The 17,028-nt window shown below is 32.1% G+C and overlaps 1 protein-coding gene and 2 pseudogenes across 1 annotated transcript; all 3 read right to left on the bottom strand.

Moving 5' to 3' along the window:
- Positions 1 to 5,714: 5,714 nt before the first annotated feature.
- Positions 5,715 to 8,315, bottom strand: LOC107890164 (60S ribosomal protein L17-1-like; annotated as a pseudogene).
- A 1,933-nt stretch (positions 8,316 to 10,248) lies between these two features.
- LOC107888337 (vacuolar protein sorting-associated protein 36-like) lies at positions 10,249 to 12,920 on the bottom strand (annotated as a pseudogene).
- Positions 12,921 to 15,469: 2,549 nt separating this feature from the next.
- LOC107889806 (transcription factor GTE8) lies at positions 15,470 to 16,774 on the bottom strand. Its single transcript, XM_016814366.2, has one exon. It carries the CDS (start codon positions 16,772 to 16,774, stop codon positions 15,470 to 15,472), a length of 1,305 nt encoding a protein of 434 aa, XP_016669855.1.
- Between the last annotated feature and the right edge of the window lie 254 nt (positions 16,775 to 17,028).

Genomic DNA, 17,028 nt, shown 5'->3' with positions numbered 1-17,028 from the left:
CACCGCTACTAAATTAGATGGATTCATAAAAATGATATTTCTCTTAAATTTATAGGTTTTTATGTGTCAGAGCTTGCCCTTCTCTATTTGAAATAGGTAAACACTTGTAAAGTAAAATGTACGTACGTGGATTACAACGCATAAATGTATCTATGGTTTGGTAACGCATAAATGGATTACAACGCATAAATGTAGGAATATACGCCAAAATGTCTCCTGATTGGGCCTGAACTATTGGTAAAACAGTCATACTTCATTCACCTAGCTGAGAACTTGATTTAGCGGCTTTTTCATACTTCATTCACCTAGCTGAGAACTTGATTTAGCGGCTCTTTCTAAAAATGGTGATTGCAAATAAAAAACATCTTTAGGATAAGCTTCACATCTTATTTGTTTTGGTAAGTGCAACTAATTAGGAAATTTATATATGCTATTAAATAGAGAATCTGGTGGAAACATAGAAATTTACTGTAAAAGGAAAAAAATCCAAGGTAGTAAAGGAGATATTAATATTTTTAAGGTGAAAAAACAATGAGTGCATTTGGAAAGTGGTATTGCATTAAGGCAGTGACAGTTATATAAACTCGCGGTAATAAGTTTCAGCCATAACCTACATTAAGTTTAAGCAGCGTCTCTATTTGATGAGAAAAACCTCATCTCTTTGATTAAGAGAAGGAAAGGCAATGGCAAATGGTTCATGCCATTAAACCTTTATTCTAAGATTTAATCTAGTGGTGATGTTCATTAATATCAAATTCTCCATTAGAAAAGCTTTGAATCATCATATTTCGTCAACCTATCTATTTTGGAGGGATGGTAAATGAGATATTCGAGTTTCAAGAGTGCAGGAGACTTCAATTGTAAGATTGAAGCTAATGGAAAAGTGGTAATAAGGGGATACTAACAACTGGTGAGAAAATAGTATGCAAGGACTTTGAAATTTTTCTTCACAATGGCTTCAAGCATCCTGTTTTCCAAATAATTGGTCGGCCTTTGGTTATTAATGGGCCCACGTAGTTCAAATTATATAAACCGTGCTAGTGGGCATGGATCTTGTGTGAGCAGAGGAAAAATTTGAAAGTTCTTGCATACTATTTGCTCCCCGGTAGTTAGTATTCCCCTTATTATCACTTCTTCATCAGCTTTAATCTAACAATTGAAGGCCCTTGCACTCTTCAAATTTAAATATCTCAATTTTCATCCCAGTAAATAGATAGATAACAAATTTTTTTGGTGGTTGATGATGCGCAGATCCAGCCAAATTTCAGTAGTAGTTTTGGGTGCTTCTTCTCAAAATGTGATCAATTGAGGATCTCAAACCATGTCTTTCTTGACCCTTTGTTGTTTCGTGTTAAACTTGTTTAATGTCTTTGGACATATAAAAAACTCTAAACCCAATCCAAATGTAACATGCTATTATTATATGCTCCCTATCAAAGTTTACAAGTTGTGAATTAATGGAGCAGAATGAAAATTTTCCATTCCTTTCAAGCCCCCAAAGTAAGAATCTCTAACTTCATTTTTGTCAATCGGTATACCCACTGTCATGATTTCAACTATCTTGTAATCTACAAGAACAATGTTGATTTAATAACAACTATCGTTCCTTTTAATAAAATAAAGGTGTAATGATTTATTTATCACAGGACCGACCCACAATTCAAAGCAAAGGGCAAAGCATCAACATCATGAATGTCAAATTTAAAGATCTTGGATTTCTAATCTAATAGGGCAAAAGGCTTATAAATAAGGATGTCAAAAGGTTGTGAGATTACATTATTTTGAAATCCCTCAATTTTTTATAGATCTACTTTAGTATTTTTTTTGGATAATACCATTATCCTACTTATAATTTAAAACGTTTTTGTTAAAGTAATTTACTAAATTCAAATATTTGATCGATTCAAATTTTAACCATAATAATCAAATTTAATGGAGATAATAAACTGATTTAAATTGAAAGCAATTTATATATTCCAAAAAGGACATTGAGTCGTTACGATCCCATATCTATGGTGTTTGCTTTGCCCAATTAAGTCTATAGATTGCAATTAGTATATTTCTAAATTTATTCAAGCTTTTTCAGTGTAATAAACTTCAAATGCATAACACAATTTCTTAGAAGGATTAAGCATTGATTCTGTAGTTTGAAGAGTTCTTTATTTACGATAGCACAATTAAGCTTCTATACAGAATGCTGACAAGTCTATTTCATGATTTGCAATATGAGTCTAATGTATCCATACTTTTAGTTAAAATGAAGAGATTTTTTGTACTATAGTTTATCCGAGATATGGAATGTAGGTTGAAGGAGTTCTTGAAAGCTTTACTCTTTAAAATAAAAATTGATATTGCACATCGCTACTAAATTAGATGGATTCATAAAAATGATATTTCTCTTAAATTTATAGGTTTTTATGTGTCAGAGCTTGCCCTTCTCTATTTGAAATAGGTAGACACGTGTAAAGTAAAATGTATGTACGTGGATTACAATGCATAAGTGCATCTATGGTTAAATTATATTTCAATTAATATTAATAAATCGGTATATCTACGTCCAGTACATACTAACTTTGTTCATTCTTCATCATGTTGTCTATAGAAAACTTAATATACCAGTGCTTTCCTTCGTCATTTCCCCAATTAAACTTCAAATGCATAATAGAGAGTTTTTTAGAATGATTGATGTGAAGTATTGATTGTGTGATTTGAAGAGCCCTTTTTTTATTGTAGCAGAAGAGTTCCTTGAAAATTATTAATTACGTGTATGTTATGTAGGTGTTTTCTATTTGAAAGAATCTTCAAAAATTAAGGATTGCGTGCATGCTATGCATGCATTATCCATTTACAAATGCCAAATATGGCTGCACTTTATGTGAATGTCCAATGTTAGTTAACAGATGCATCCTAATCTAAAACTTATAACTTCAACTAACTTCATTCATTGTTTTCTGTATGTATTGCACATGTACGACGCACATGCATAAAGCTTTCTAATTGGGCTAATTAGGCCAATTCCAATTTTGATTTACCAATAACTTGTGTTATAGCTTTAATTTGAACTAAAAGTCCCACTCTGGAGACGAAATTCCCCACATTAATAGCAGGTTTGATTCCAGCATTGAATAGATCGCCGAATAACAATATTTATCTATTTGTAATAAAAATCACATTAGTAGAAAGATATGCTGAAATGTCTCCTAATTGGGCCTGAACTATTGGTAAAGCAGTCATACTTAATTCATCTAGCTAAGAACTTGATTTAGCGACTCTTTCTAAAAAGGGTGAATGCAAATAAAAAATATCTTTGGGATAAGCTTCACATCTTGATTGTTTTGGTAAGTGCAACTAATTTGGAAGTTTATATATGCTATTAAATAGGGAATCTGGTGGAAACATAGAAATTTACTGTAAAAGGAAAGAAATCCAAGGTAATAAAGGAGATATTTATATTTTTAAGGTGAACAATCAATGAGTACATTTGGAAAGTTGTATTGCATTAAGGCAATGATAGTTATATAAGTCGCGGTAATAAGTTTCAGCCATAACCTACATTAAGTTTAAGCAGCATCTTTATTTGATGAGAAAAACCTCATCTTTTTTATTCAGAGATAGAAAGGCAATGGCAAATGGTTCATGTTATTAAACATTTATTCTAGGATTTAATCTAGTTTTGATGTTCATTAATATCAAATTCTCCATTAGAAAAGCTTTGAATCATCATATTTCGTCTTTCTATCTATTTTGCAGGGATGGTAATTGAGATATTCAAGTTTGAAGAGTGCAGGAGACTTCAATTGTGGGATTGAAGCTGATGGAAAAGTGGTTATAAAGGGATCCTAACAATTGGTGACAAAATAGTATGCAAGGACTTTGAAATTTTTCTTTACAATGGCTTCAAGCATTTTGTTTTCTAAATAAATGGTCGGTTCTTGGTTATTGACGTGATCAACTAGCTTGAATGAGATGAAGGGTGTCGGTGTGCATAGATTTTGTGTGAGCATAAGAAAATTTTCAAAGTCCCTGCATACTATTTGCTCCCCCCTTGTTAGTATCCCCCTTATTGCCACTTCTTCATCAACTTTAATCTCACAATTGAAGTCTCTTGCACTAGATAAGAAATCTGTTTGGTGGTTGATGATGCGCAAATCCTGCCAAATTTCAATAGCAGTTTTTCATGCATCTTCTCAAAATGTGATTAATTGAAGATCTGAAACCATGCCTTTCTTGACCCTTAATTGGTTCGTGTTAAACTTGTTTAGTGTCTTTGACCATATAAAAAATCGAAACCCAGTCCAAATGTAGCATGCTATTATTATATGCTCCCTATCAAAGTTTACAAATTGTGAATTAATAGAGCAAAATGAAAATTTTCCATTCCTTTCAAGCCCCCCAAAGTTATGATATGAACACTAATGTTATCGATTTGTTTCATTTTGATGACTAAATTATTAATTATAGTCAATAGTGTAATAATTTAGTTCCGATTAGTCTAGTCTTAGTGGGATCTAACCCTACTTTCTTATCGCTATATTTTAATCTGATTTTGGGGGTAAGAAATTTAATTTTGGTAGTACCCATCAATTTTTATTTTTTATAAATTTCTAAATTTGGGCTTTTTAGGATAAAAAAATATTTTTTAAAAGAAATTATTTGTGAGAGTTTAAGGTATTCTCTATTAGCTTTTTTTTTATGATTAGATGTTCTTGAGTTTGATTTTCTTTCAAGTTTTGTATATATTTATGTTATTTTGAAATTTTAAATGTTATTAGATTTTTTTTCATTTTTATATTCTTAGAATTTTCCAAACTATAAGTATCGAGAATGAGTCAAGTTTAAGGAATAAACATGTATTTAAGTTAAAAAATATGAAAACTTCTCAAAAAGAAAATTTTAGGGATTAGCTATAAAATTTGATTTAAAACTTTTGTCAAAAATGTTGATATAAAGTGTTAAGTCAATTTATCGTTGTATCATTAATAATAAAAAACAACTCAAAAGTCAAAATGTAACAAATTAATAACGTTAATCATACCGTAATAACTTTCACTATATATCATAATTTCTATTAATTACCTACTCCATTTGATGAATTTATAAATAGATAAATTTTTATATAACATTTTACTTATATGATCCACCTCGAAAATTTTAATTCCATTTGTACAAATTTATAAAAAGATTTTAAACAATCAGAGTAAAAGATTTAACTCGATAGTTAAAAATTAGTATAATAAAAATTTTAACTCTCAACTTTTACATATTATATCAATTTACAAATAATCTCAATTTGATCTTAATTCCAAAAAATTCAAAAATTATAAAAAATACATAAATATTTTCAAAAAAAATATAATAATAGATTTAAATAATATAAAAAAAATAAAAAATCATTGTTGACAAAAATGTTCGCTTTCATATGAAAATATAGATTTAAATATTACAAGACCTTGATATTCAACATTTTAAACCTACGTTAAATTAAAAATACATATATAATATTAGAAAATTTCAATAACCCAAATAATTGACCCAAAAACACCCAATTTAACTGAAAATATATTTTTACAAAATTATAAATAAATAAATAAATAAGACGTTGAAAGAATACAAAGAATTACTTATTCAAAACAGATTTCAAGCTTAAGTTTGAATATTTAAAAAAATGGATAAAAATAAGAATACATATATGGAAGTTAATCAGGTTTACGAGCTACTTTAGTATTCCAAGCAAAATCACCATACAACCAAGAATCTCCATAAACAAACTTTGAGTCTTAAACACCTCATTGTGAAGGAAACAAAAATGTTCTCATTACAGAGACAACTAAAGAAAAATGTAATGGTTTCCGAGCTAAAATCCACCGCTCAGCAAATTAAGATGAAGCACCCTTCGATTTCCTCGGAGCCAACTGAGTCTTAGGCTGCAAAAACAATCGAATATTATGCAATGCAATGTCTCATTACGCTAATCAAGATTTTCTAGAGATACTACTGATCTTGAGAATGAATATTAACATTTACCTCTTTTTTCACAGGTTCCTCTTTCTCTGACAGTATCAGTTCAATGTGACACGGTGAAGACATGTAGGCTGCAAAAGGAAAAAACAGACACAGCTCGGAAAATTAGAACCACAACCCGAATGTAGAGTAAGGAAGGTAAAAGAAATTACTCACGGTTAATCCTTCCGTGTGCACGATATGTTCGGCGCCTTTGCTTCTGTGCTTGGTTCACTTGGATGTGAGATATGATAAGTGAGTCTACATCCAAGCCTTTGACCTAAGAAAAAAAGTAAAAAGACAATGGCAAATGTTTTAACATTGACAGAATAGAGCAAAATGTTGATTCGTTCATAGATACCTCAGATTGCTCTCGGCGTTCTTGAGCAAATCGTTGCGGATTTCACGGGCCAACGGCCTTGTCCATTAGAATGGCGATTCTTAGCCCGTGCGGTTCGCCCAACTCCTCCACAGAAGCGGCGGAATGGAATTGCTTGCTTGTGGGCAATAAAATCCTCCAAGTACCTTTTTGCCTTTGTCAAAGGTAGCTTTCGGATTGCGAATGCAGTTTCTCGTGTATTCTGTTAAAAATATAGTGTATAATCACTAACCATGCCCAAATACGTGGCCTAATAATAGGGTGTTGTCATTCTTATTAGCATAATAAGACCATAGCTTGAAACTAAGGCTGTATTCTTTATTGCTTTTCAGATGAGCTTTTGCATGTAAAAGTGCTTTTCTCTGAAAAGTAATAAAGAATAGACATCATTTTAAGAAAAAATTTCAACTTAAAAAAAAGCACTTTTTGGCAGATGGAAAAATTAAAAATTTTAACTTCTCCATCTGCCAAAAGTGCTTTTGGCTTCTATTTACATTTTTAATCTTTGTCTTCTCCCAAAATTTTTAGTATTTATATTTGGTATATAAATATTATCTCTTTTTAAAACTTTAATATAAATATATGTAATATTTTAATTTGTTAGGTTTATATTTTCTATGTTATGTTAATATCTAATATGAGTTATATATTCAAATACATTTTAAAATAAAATAAAATAATACAAAAGTGTTAAAAGCATTAATTAAAAATAAAAAATAATTTTTAAAATAATACAATTGTGTCAATATCTAATTACAAATATTTAATTATTATATTTAAATATTTAAATATAGTTTATATATTCTAATTAAATTTAATAAATAAATAATATTAATTACTTAGAAATATTTAAAATTAATATTATATATTAAAATATTAACAATAAGTTATAATAAATTATTTTTTATAATTTTGCTAAAATATCATAATATTAACTAATTTGAACATTATTTAAATACATATTTGTTACTTTATAATATCATGTCTAAAATAGACATTTTATTTCTCAAAAGTAATTTTTGACAGCAATACCAAACACTCAAATGTTTCAAAAGTAATTCTCAAAAGTATTTTTCTACAGCACTTTTCAAAAGCAATAAAAAACGGGCCCTAAGCATCTTGTGCCATTAGCTTAAAAAGCCACATGTAGAACCATAGCCTGAAACTAAGTAGGACTGCAGGAGTATGAGTCCTAGTAATCTACATGTAAATTGTTCACACGATTAATTTAATACCATCCAAACTATATTACTAGGACTTGAGTGTGCGGGATTCGATGTGTTGAATATTTTTTTTGAAATTTTCATGTATTTGAATAATTTGGATTCAGCATTTCATACCCACAGATAATTGATGAAAAGAGATCAACGTACCTTAAAATGAACACGAAGATCAAAACCCCTAGCTTTGCAAGCTGAAACAGATGTCAATAAAATAAACCAACAATCAAGTTCCATTTTTTTTCAATGAAATTTAAGCGAACCCTAATACACGGTTTTTTTAAGCCCATAAAATCCAAGATAGTATTGCATTTTTTAGTTTCCTACATATTTTCCCAGGCACCAAATAGAAGGTAATGCTTGATCCAAGTGATAGTAATAACAAAAAGCAAAATTAAAAGCTTACACTTAGTAGGGTTGTCCTGTTCTCTTGAATACTTCACCTAAATAGAGAACAAATTAAACCAGCAAAATTAATGGGAGCAAAAATAGATTAGAATTAAATTTCAATATTTCTCTAATAAAAAATTGGAGAGGTTTTCGAAATGAGGAAGATTGACGAACCATGGCTGCTGTGTGGAACAGTTCGACTTCGTTCCCTACCACTGCAAGAGAAGAAGTACGGAGTTAGGGTTTCTTTAGCAAATAAAAGGGATAGGCACTTTAGGGTTTAATATTAGGCTCCTTGAGCTCTCTATTTACATCACGTCTGATCATACCATTTTCATCCTCCTTTGTTTTCACCCTTTTGAATTGCAAAATGAAAAGAAGGAAGACGATAAGGGAAGAAAAAAAGATGGAACCTGAGGGATGAAAATCTTCTTGTGAAAACGAAGAGTATATATAGAGTTAGGGGGTCTCTCTACTCTGAAATACAAATGTGAAATGCAAGGCACGAGAAGCTTTTTTCATTTTTCTGTTAGTGGACTAAGGTGGGTTTGGATGGGCGATTGGGTGCGGTGCGTTTAGCCTATTTTTTGTCTCACGCTATAGTATTGCTACAGTATCTAATCTCACCGCCACCGCTATTTTTACACTAACCGTAGGTAAACGCACCGCCCATCCAAACTCACCCTAAGGCTTAGTGTGGGTTTGGATGGGCGATTGGGTGCGGTGCGTTTAGCTTACTTTTTGTCTCACGCTACAGTATCGCTACAGTATCTAATCTCACCACCACCGCTGTTTTTACACTAACCGCAGGTAAACGCACCGCCCATCCAAAATCACCCTTAGTTTGGATGGGTGGTGTGTTTACCTCCGGTGAGGTTAAAAACAGCGGTGGCGGTGACATTAGTTACTGTAGCAGTGAGATTGGATACTGTAGCAGTGAGATTAGAAACAATGGTGGAGTGTGTGTTTAGATTCAAACGCAGTTGTAGCGGTGAGGTGAGAATAAAAAATGACTATTAAGGACATCAGATTAGAATTGATATATAATAGAAGTTTTAAAATTATTTTACTTTTATAAAATTATTAAAATATGTGAATTTATAAATTAATTTAATAAAATATTAAAATGTATCTTCCAATATTTTATTATAAATATTTTAATAAGATTGGAAAAGAAATTAGTTTAACTTTCAAGGATAAAATGGTAAAATAATAAATGTACGGATATTTTTGTCTGTTAAAAATACCAACTGCCCTAGTGAATTTTAATTGCTGCTGAAATCTCCAGCTAATTTTCAACATATCAACGTGGTGGAAATGCATTTTCATTAAATTGTCATGCTGAACCAAACAGCATAGCAGTGAGGTTGGTAGCAGTTATTTACCCCAACTGCACCTCACTGGCATTAAAAGCCAAACCAAAGGAGACCTAATTGTGGGTATGAGATTATGGGCTGGATTTTTGGAATAATATTAGTGGAGCAAACTGTGATCCTCTCTAGCATGGATAGGCTTTATTCTCGCTCAGCGAGTTTCTCACCTTCCGAGGACAGATGGGCTGGGTCGAGAGCTGTGACAATTGACAATAAAAGTTTCAGTCTTCGACTTTTCTGTGTACCAGACAAAAGGAAAAGGGCTTACATCTCAACTTCTCTCCTTTTAACTCGTGGAGAAATTTCACTATAGCAAGTAATATTTAACTGAAAATGTTTATACGTATAATTACCTTTTATAAACTCATAACTATTATCCGAAAATATAAATTAATATATCTAAAAGGCTTAGGTGATGCAAAACAATTCCTATCCAAAAAGCACAATGATTTAGAGAAAGAAATTCCACATCAAATGAAAAAAATTGACCATCTCACACTCTGCATACTGTCGAGCAATATTTCTCTTATTGATTATTACACTAAGTAAACTTTGCTCCTATGAAAAAAGTGCCCATACAAATTCAATGTTAACATACATTCTTCAAATTCCTTGGTGTCATTGGTATAACATTGATACTTTGAGCTTTCACAAGGGTGAGCAATCATATTGATTTTAAAATTATCACAAAAATATCAAAATTTAAATGATTTTAAAAAAATAGATATAAAAATTATTTTAAAACTTCAAAAAACCTCTTTTCCCAAATACTGTTTTTTTTTATATATAAAAGGACTACAATTCAATTTTTTTTAAAGCGAGTTGAAATTATTTTAAATGTTTTATTTGTATATTTTTTATAAATTGATAAGGATTTGAATTTAAATTGGTATAAATTTTAAATCTTCAACTTTATCGTTTCACTTAAAATTTTATTTTATTCTTACATAAATTTTCGTCAATGTAGCGGGAAATGGAAATAGTAGCAGGGCAGCGTGCGGTGTCCTTCAATCAAATTCAAAGGCCACTGGAGGACTCGTCTTCTCAGCCCTTCGATCATGATCAAACGGCTCCTGGCGCTTCCAAGTTCCTCTCAGACTTTAGCCAGTTCTAGAAAGGAATGTTTAGCATCAACCACAACATAAGATCGTGAGGTCAAAGAAATCTTCACAATTGAGTTATGCGTGCAACATGAATTTAGACCAACAAAAGGCCGGCAGGCTTAATTAAGCAAAGTTGAAAATGCCCACAGTTATTAAAAATATATTGATGGAGATATGCCACAATCTGGGACTGATGATGAAAAAGAAGAATATGTTAATGGAGATAATACATCTTCTCTTTACCGCAACTTCGAAAGAATTAAACATTGTAGGCCGCTGGAAACCCGAAGTTTCGGTCTGATTTATTTGGAAAAGATATAAAAAAAAAATTAGCATCCGAGAAATATAAAGAGAACTTCAAACAACTCTTAACAACTTTCAAGCCTCCATTAAATGCTGTAGCTTTAGACGTTAATTACATAAAGATCTACTATAATGTTTTTGAAAGTTTCCTTTTTCCTTTGAAAAAGAAAGGAGAACTATGTTGGCCAAAACACTTATTTTGTAGGTCATAATATTTTCAACAACAAAAATTAGATTAAGAAATTTCAAGTTCACAAGGTAACTAAACAACCTAAATACAATGACCACAAGAGATGAAGTTAGTGTTAAACCAAACCTGTGCCACGAGCACGATCGAAGAGACAATAGGCATCCATAAGGTTGATCATTCCACCTGCTCTCTCCAGTGGAATTCTCACAAAATCTGCCAGCTGAGGTGCCAAGAAATAAAATCAAAACTAGCTCTCAAAAGAAAATCAAGTAAAAGCCAAAAGCCGATCTACTATACATAGCAAGTCATTTACCAACTCAAAAATAAAATTTTGGATGACTAATTTTATATTTTCATTGAAGAATCCCTGGGATATGCAAGCATAAAGCAAAATAAAAAAAGTAAAATATCTTCTGGGAGTATTTTGTCATCGAAGTCTTGAATCACAAAACTGTAATCAACTAATCCCGAACTACAAAACCGTCTTACTCAAGGATTTCTTTAGAGCCAAATAAACCATAAAAGAATTCCTGAATTCTATAAACATTGATTGTATTAACAGAATGATAAACTAAACTCTGTTGAGAAAAATTATTAAGCGAATAAATTAAAACTAACAAGGGGGAAAAGAGAAGAGACGAGAACCTGAGGGGACAATTGTTGATGGTACAGAGCACCTGCAGACTCTTTAGTGACTGGGGATATTATGCCAACACTCAACAACCAATCTTGCATCTCTTCCTTTGAACCCATATCCTCATCATTTGTTCCACTTGTTTGAGAACTCGTTCCGGACAAAAGCTTTTGTCTCATTGTGTCTGCTAGCATCACCATCTCTTTAGCTTTACTCTGAAAACCCGAAAGCATTCTAAAACTTGAATGATTGGAATGTAAGAAAACAAGCAAAAGACAGAGACTACTAACATCATATTCATTAACTATAGCTCGGAACCTATCTTTGCGATAAAACGACAGAAGTAAACTAAGCCTAATCAAATCATTTTATACATGGCATTGACACAAAAGTTTAATTTTCTTATATCCTAAATCAAGATATGGTCCACTTGCATTCACCAATGTCAATCATAGCAGGAACTAAACCAAGTAGATGCTATATTCTTCAATGCAATTTGTTAACTACTAGGAAATTAAAAGTATTTATGATACAAAATTTACATAAAAACTAAATCCAAATGGCCAGAATTGAACAAATTATCTGCATTACCATGAGAGCATTTAAGTCCTGAAAAGCATCCTGCAAACTCTTATCAATACTCTCCCACATTTCTTGCTCCTTCCTTAAAATACCCGCCACCCCAACCATCCTCACCGACCCATCACTCGAGTACAACCCTCCACCGGTTCCTGTGGCTGCCCCTGAACCCGAAACCGAAGCTGAGCCGGAACCTGAAGTCTCCGTAGTCTCCCAAGCTCTCGCCCGCCAACTGTCCCAAAACTTCACCAAAAACCCATCACAGTCCCACTTCCCTCTGATCACTGCCGTTACTACGACTGATCTCGAGCCCGAACCTGAACTGGAACCAGACCCGGAACCTAGATCGAAGACCCGACCATCGGACGAGACGAGGACTTAGAAGCGTATCCTAGGGGAGTGGAAGACGGACTTGAGAGATTTTTTGGAAGAGAAACGTGGGAAATGGCAGCAAGAGGGATGGCTGAGGCGGAAGTAGGGGTGGAGGCGGAAGAAGAAGGTAGCCAGATGAGGCGGTGGGTGGTGAGGATGAGGAGACCCGATTTTAAGAGGGAGAAGTGACGGTGGTCTTCAGGTTCGAGGTCAACAGCGGAGAGAAGGTGGCATTCGACTTCGTTGCGGAGGAGGACAGGGCGGCCGCTGCTTGTCACCTCCGCCTTGGAGAAAAAGTTGGACATCCCAGCGGCGTTGATCGATTAATTTTGGATACTTTTTTCTACTGATCGAAAATGACATTTTTTTTGCTCCAAATTCTGTAACATACTTAAATAAATTTATTTCGTAATTTAGAAATTTAATTAATAATGTGAAAAATAAATTTAAACGTATTCTATTAAAAAGTTTTTTAATTATTTTTAATTCTTAAATAATATTTTTACATATATAAATATAATTCTAATAATGTACATCATAAAAATTTTAAAATATTATACGAGTAGAGTATTTATAGCCTTAACCTTATTTTAAGATCATTTTCATTTATTTATTATGTTTTAAAAAAGTTAATAATTTTTAAAATATTTTTTTATTATGTTGTTAAATTTAACCTAGTTATTTTAGGGCTCTCGTTTTTAATCTAATAATTCTTTAAATTGATTTAAAATTCATTTTAATTTTTTGAAATAAATTATACAGTTTTAATAAATTTTAAAATCTAACTTGTGGTGCATTTGAATTTAGACCTTTAATTAAATATTGTATTTTTATTTGCAATAGTTTTTATAAATTTTATAATTTTAGACCTTTAATTAAAACTCCTTCTAATTTTTTATTTTAAATAGTTTTTATAAATTTTATTTTAATTTTGATATTAATGATTGTAAGTTTTTTTAACTAATTGACAACAATTGTAATTTTTTAAGGTTTAATCCCATTTTAACCCTTGTATCATAGGAAAATTTTCACTTTGGCCTTTTTTTACTATTTTTTTCGATCATTCCAGTGACTAAGTTAGCCCCTAATCGTTTCCGTTCAAAGAAACCCAATGTAGCCATTTAAACCAATTAAATCCATACGCGTGAACAATTAATCCAAGTCATTTGCCAATATGAATTTTAAAATCCAACTTTTCTAGCCAAAGTGAAATTTTAGGTGCTGCACCAACGTTGTCGACGTTGCCGTTCACCACTGTCATTGTATAGCCAAGCTCACAACGTCATCTTTCTCCCAATTCTTATTCTTTATCAACATATCTCAAATCCCGAGTAAAACCCCAGCCACCTCACTTTGTTCTTACTCCCACCATCATATTCGAGTGTCGGAGCTCCAATCAAAAGCCACCCGGGCTCCCTTTTTTTCCTCATTCAATTTGTCAACTTTGTTTTCACCGAAAACGTTGAAGGTTCATTGAAAGCCCGACACTAAAATCTCTAATTCGTCATTGTTCGTTTCTCTGGCACCGTTAATGCCACATTTCGGTCACCATAATCTTCATCACAATCGTTTTCCTTGTGCTCTACTTTAAGAATCTTGGACCAGTCCAAGATGTTAACCATAAGTGAAGCTAGAGCAATTTTCGATTTTAATCAAAAAATAAAAAAGTCGACCCATTCAATTATTTCAATTTTGGTTTAGTTGGGTGAGGTAAATTGATTAGTTTTGGCCTTAGTATAATTGGCTAATTCAGTTAGTTTATCAATTTTTGAATCTTAGAACTGATTCAATGAAAATTTTTATATTAATTTTAAATTGTTTAAAATATATTTATATTTATTCACCAATATATATATTTGTATTTTATAATATATCATAGATATATAACCATATAAGCCCAACCCAATAACTCAATATTAGCTAATTGAAAAATGACAGAAACTGAATTAAAGTCGATTTGGTTTAGTCGATTTTCTCAATTAAATCGGTCAGATCAATTTTCTCATTTAAAATTTATTAAATCGATTTAAAAAACAATTGAATTAACTGGTTAAACCGATTGTTGTCCCCTAAACGGAGTAGCCATTTTTTGGCGTCTTAGGAACTTCTATCTCTCTTGAAAGTTTCTCAAAAATCCGTGTTATTTTCAAATTAGTGATGAACAATACATTGCTAGATGCTCAACATTTCCAAATCTGGAAATATTTCATTATTCATTACCATTTATAGAAATGTTTTGACGACATTGTGGGATTGGTTTGAGGAATGTCGATGGGGTGAGCGGCGAAAAGCCGTTCTTGCAACGCCTAAGTTTTCACTCTGGTCGGAAAAAGTAAAAACTGTTAGAGTTAATTGCACCAAACAATGATTCTCATTCTTAATTGTTCCTTAAACTTCAAATCATTCTAATCATATCCCTAAACTATCGAGACCATATCAATTAGGCCATTTCATTACTAAAATTGTTAATTTAAATGTCCAATGATACATCAGATCTTATGTGACATGATTTAAAGTGAATATTGTAAAAATAGATATTTTAAAAATATTTTTTTGAGCAAAACTTTTACAAAACTTTTTTTATTTTTACTTTTAAAACTATGCAATAACATTCTATTTCTTTAATTTTTTTTCATTTTAAATTTACCTATAGCGATTTGACTAGTCATTTAATCATTAAATTAACGATTTTAATAGTAAAAGGACCTGATTGATATAATATTAATAGTATGAGGATGTAATTAGAATATTTTAAAGTTTGAGACCAATTTAAAATGATGGACATAGTTTGGGGATGTCCAATGCTATTAACTCATTTTTTAAGGAAAGGAAGAGAAACGAATAAAGAAAAAGAAAGGAGGAAGTGCTTTATTATCAAGAAAAAGAAAAGGAAATTCCACAAGGTCAAATAAATTGGATTAATTATTCACGTGTTCGGATTTAATGGTTTAAATGGCCACATTGGATTTCCCCTAACTTGAGTAATATAATGAAAATAGAGGAGGTAAAGTATGCCAATTTCAATCTCCTCCTCGCCCGTTTGACCTTCAGTAGAACTATGTTCTTTAAGGAAATCAATAATGTTTTCAGGCAACTCGCCCAATAAAGACTCTAATTCTGTGCTCAACTGCTGCTTTTCCTGATCGGTCATCATCTGTCTAACGGGCTCTGACTTGAGAATACTTTCTTTTGGGGTTATTTTTTTCTTTTTCATAGGCAAAATATCACTATTCCTTTTAACTTCTATAAGGTGCTCTGTTGCTAATGAAGGCATAGCATCAACGACATTCATGGTTATAGGAAGCTTCTTTTCTATAGCTTTCCATCTTGCATCAAAATATTTACTTAGCGTCTCGGCCATAATGTGGACATCATTTCCGGGTGGGTTATATGTCATTGCATTTGAGAGTGTAAGGCGAACATCAGCAGCAAAGTCCAATGGACTAGCATACTGTCCAGAAGTTATCTTATTCTTCATAGTGCCGAAATCCATGGGATGCTTAATGACAGTGAAATAATCCAGAATGTTCAACTTCACCACATCAACAGGGCTGTTGAAAACCCAACCGAAATTATGTTCCATCAAACGGTTGAGCAAAGTCTCGCATTGCTTCATCAAGTAAGCATTCGAATTACTCATTGCAACGACCAGCTTCAGTTCAAATCGTCCTGATGTGCTCTTCTTTGAGTGGACTTCATTATGTCCTCCAAGAGGTCGTTTCTTACCTTGTGAATTCGATGCTCGAGACCGATTAAAATTATTGAGCAAAGGCATATTTTTCCCATCACTGCAACTCCTGTTATCTATAGATGGAGATAAAAAATCTAACCTCGAGCCCAAACTAACAACTTTCTTCTGTAACAACCAAACCTGTTCAAGCTCCATTTTTAATCTCAACTCCGAATTCTTTCTCTCAGATTTTGACATCTTTGACAACAACAATGCTTGCACGGGGACACCAAAATTATTGTAACTATCAGCATTCAAACCAATACATTTCCTTTTAGGTGCATATGAACCCTCCGATGTTGTCATTTCTGTAACGATCCATCCTGAGCTCCCAATCCCTTCTGATTCACCCATGGTCTCAACCGCATGCCTGTAACTAGGGATAAAACTAGAACGATTCTCTCCCTTAAAATACTCCCTAGATTTCCCTATCAATTGTGAAAATGAACACCTTTCGGATTCCTTCGGTCCTGTGTATTCTAACGGAAAAGCTGGTGCCATAAGATTAACTTCTAATGACCACTCATATCAATAATTCCATTAATGTTTACATTCGATGATACTCAATTGTAAAAACTCGGAACTCTTATATACTGATTCAAACTCTTTCAAAGTTCACAAATGAACAGTTCATTACTCTTCAGAAGAATTCGAATTAGGGTTCACATTCATCAAATAATAGAATGTTCAATTAAAACCCTAATAAGCAACACCAATCAATATTCAATACCTAACAAATAAAGCCCAAAATTATA

This window comes from Gossypium hirsutum, chromosome D13 (genome assembly GCF_007990345.1).
Source record: "Gossypium hirsutum isolate 1008001.06 chromosome D13, Gossypium_hirsutum_v2.1, whole genome shotgun sequence".
Classification (NCBI taxonomy): Eukaryota; Viridiplantae; Streptophyta; class Magnoliopsida; order Malvales; family Malvaceae; genus Gossypium; species Gossypium hirsutum.
The sequence above is the reverse complement of the archived record's forward strand: the minus strand, read 5'-3'. Positions and strand labels throughout refer to the sequence as shown.

Bases quoted from the DNA above. Each gene is read 5' to 3' on its own strand.
- LOC107889806 (XM_016814366.2), bottom strand. From the start codon at position 16,774: ATGGCACCAGCTTTTCCGTTAGAATACACAGGACCGAAGGAATCCGAA.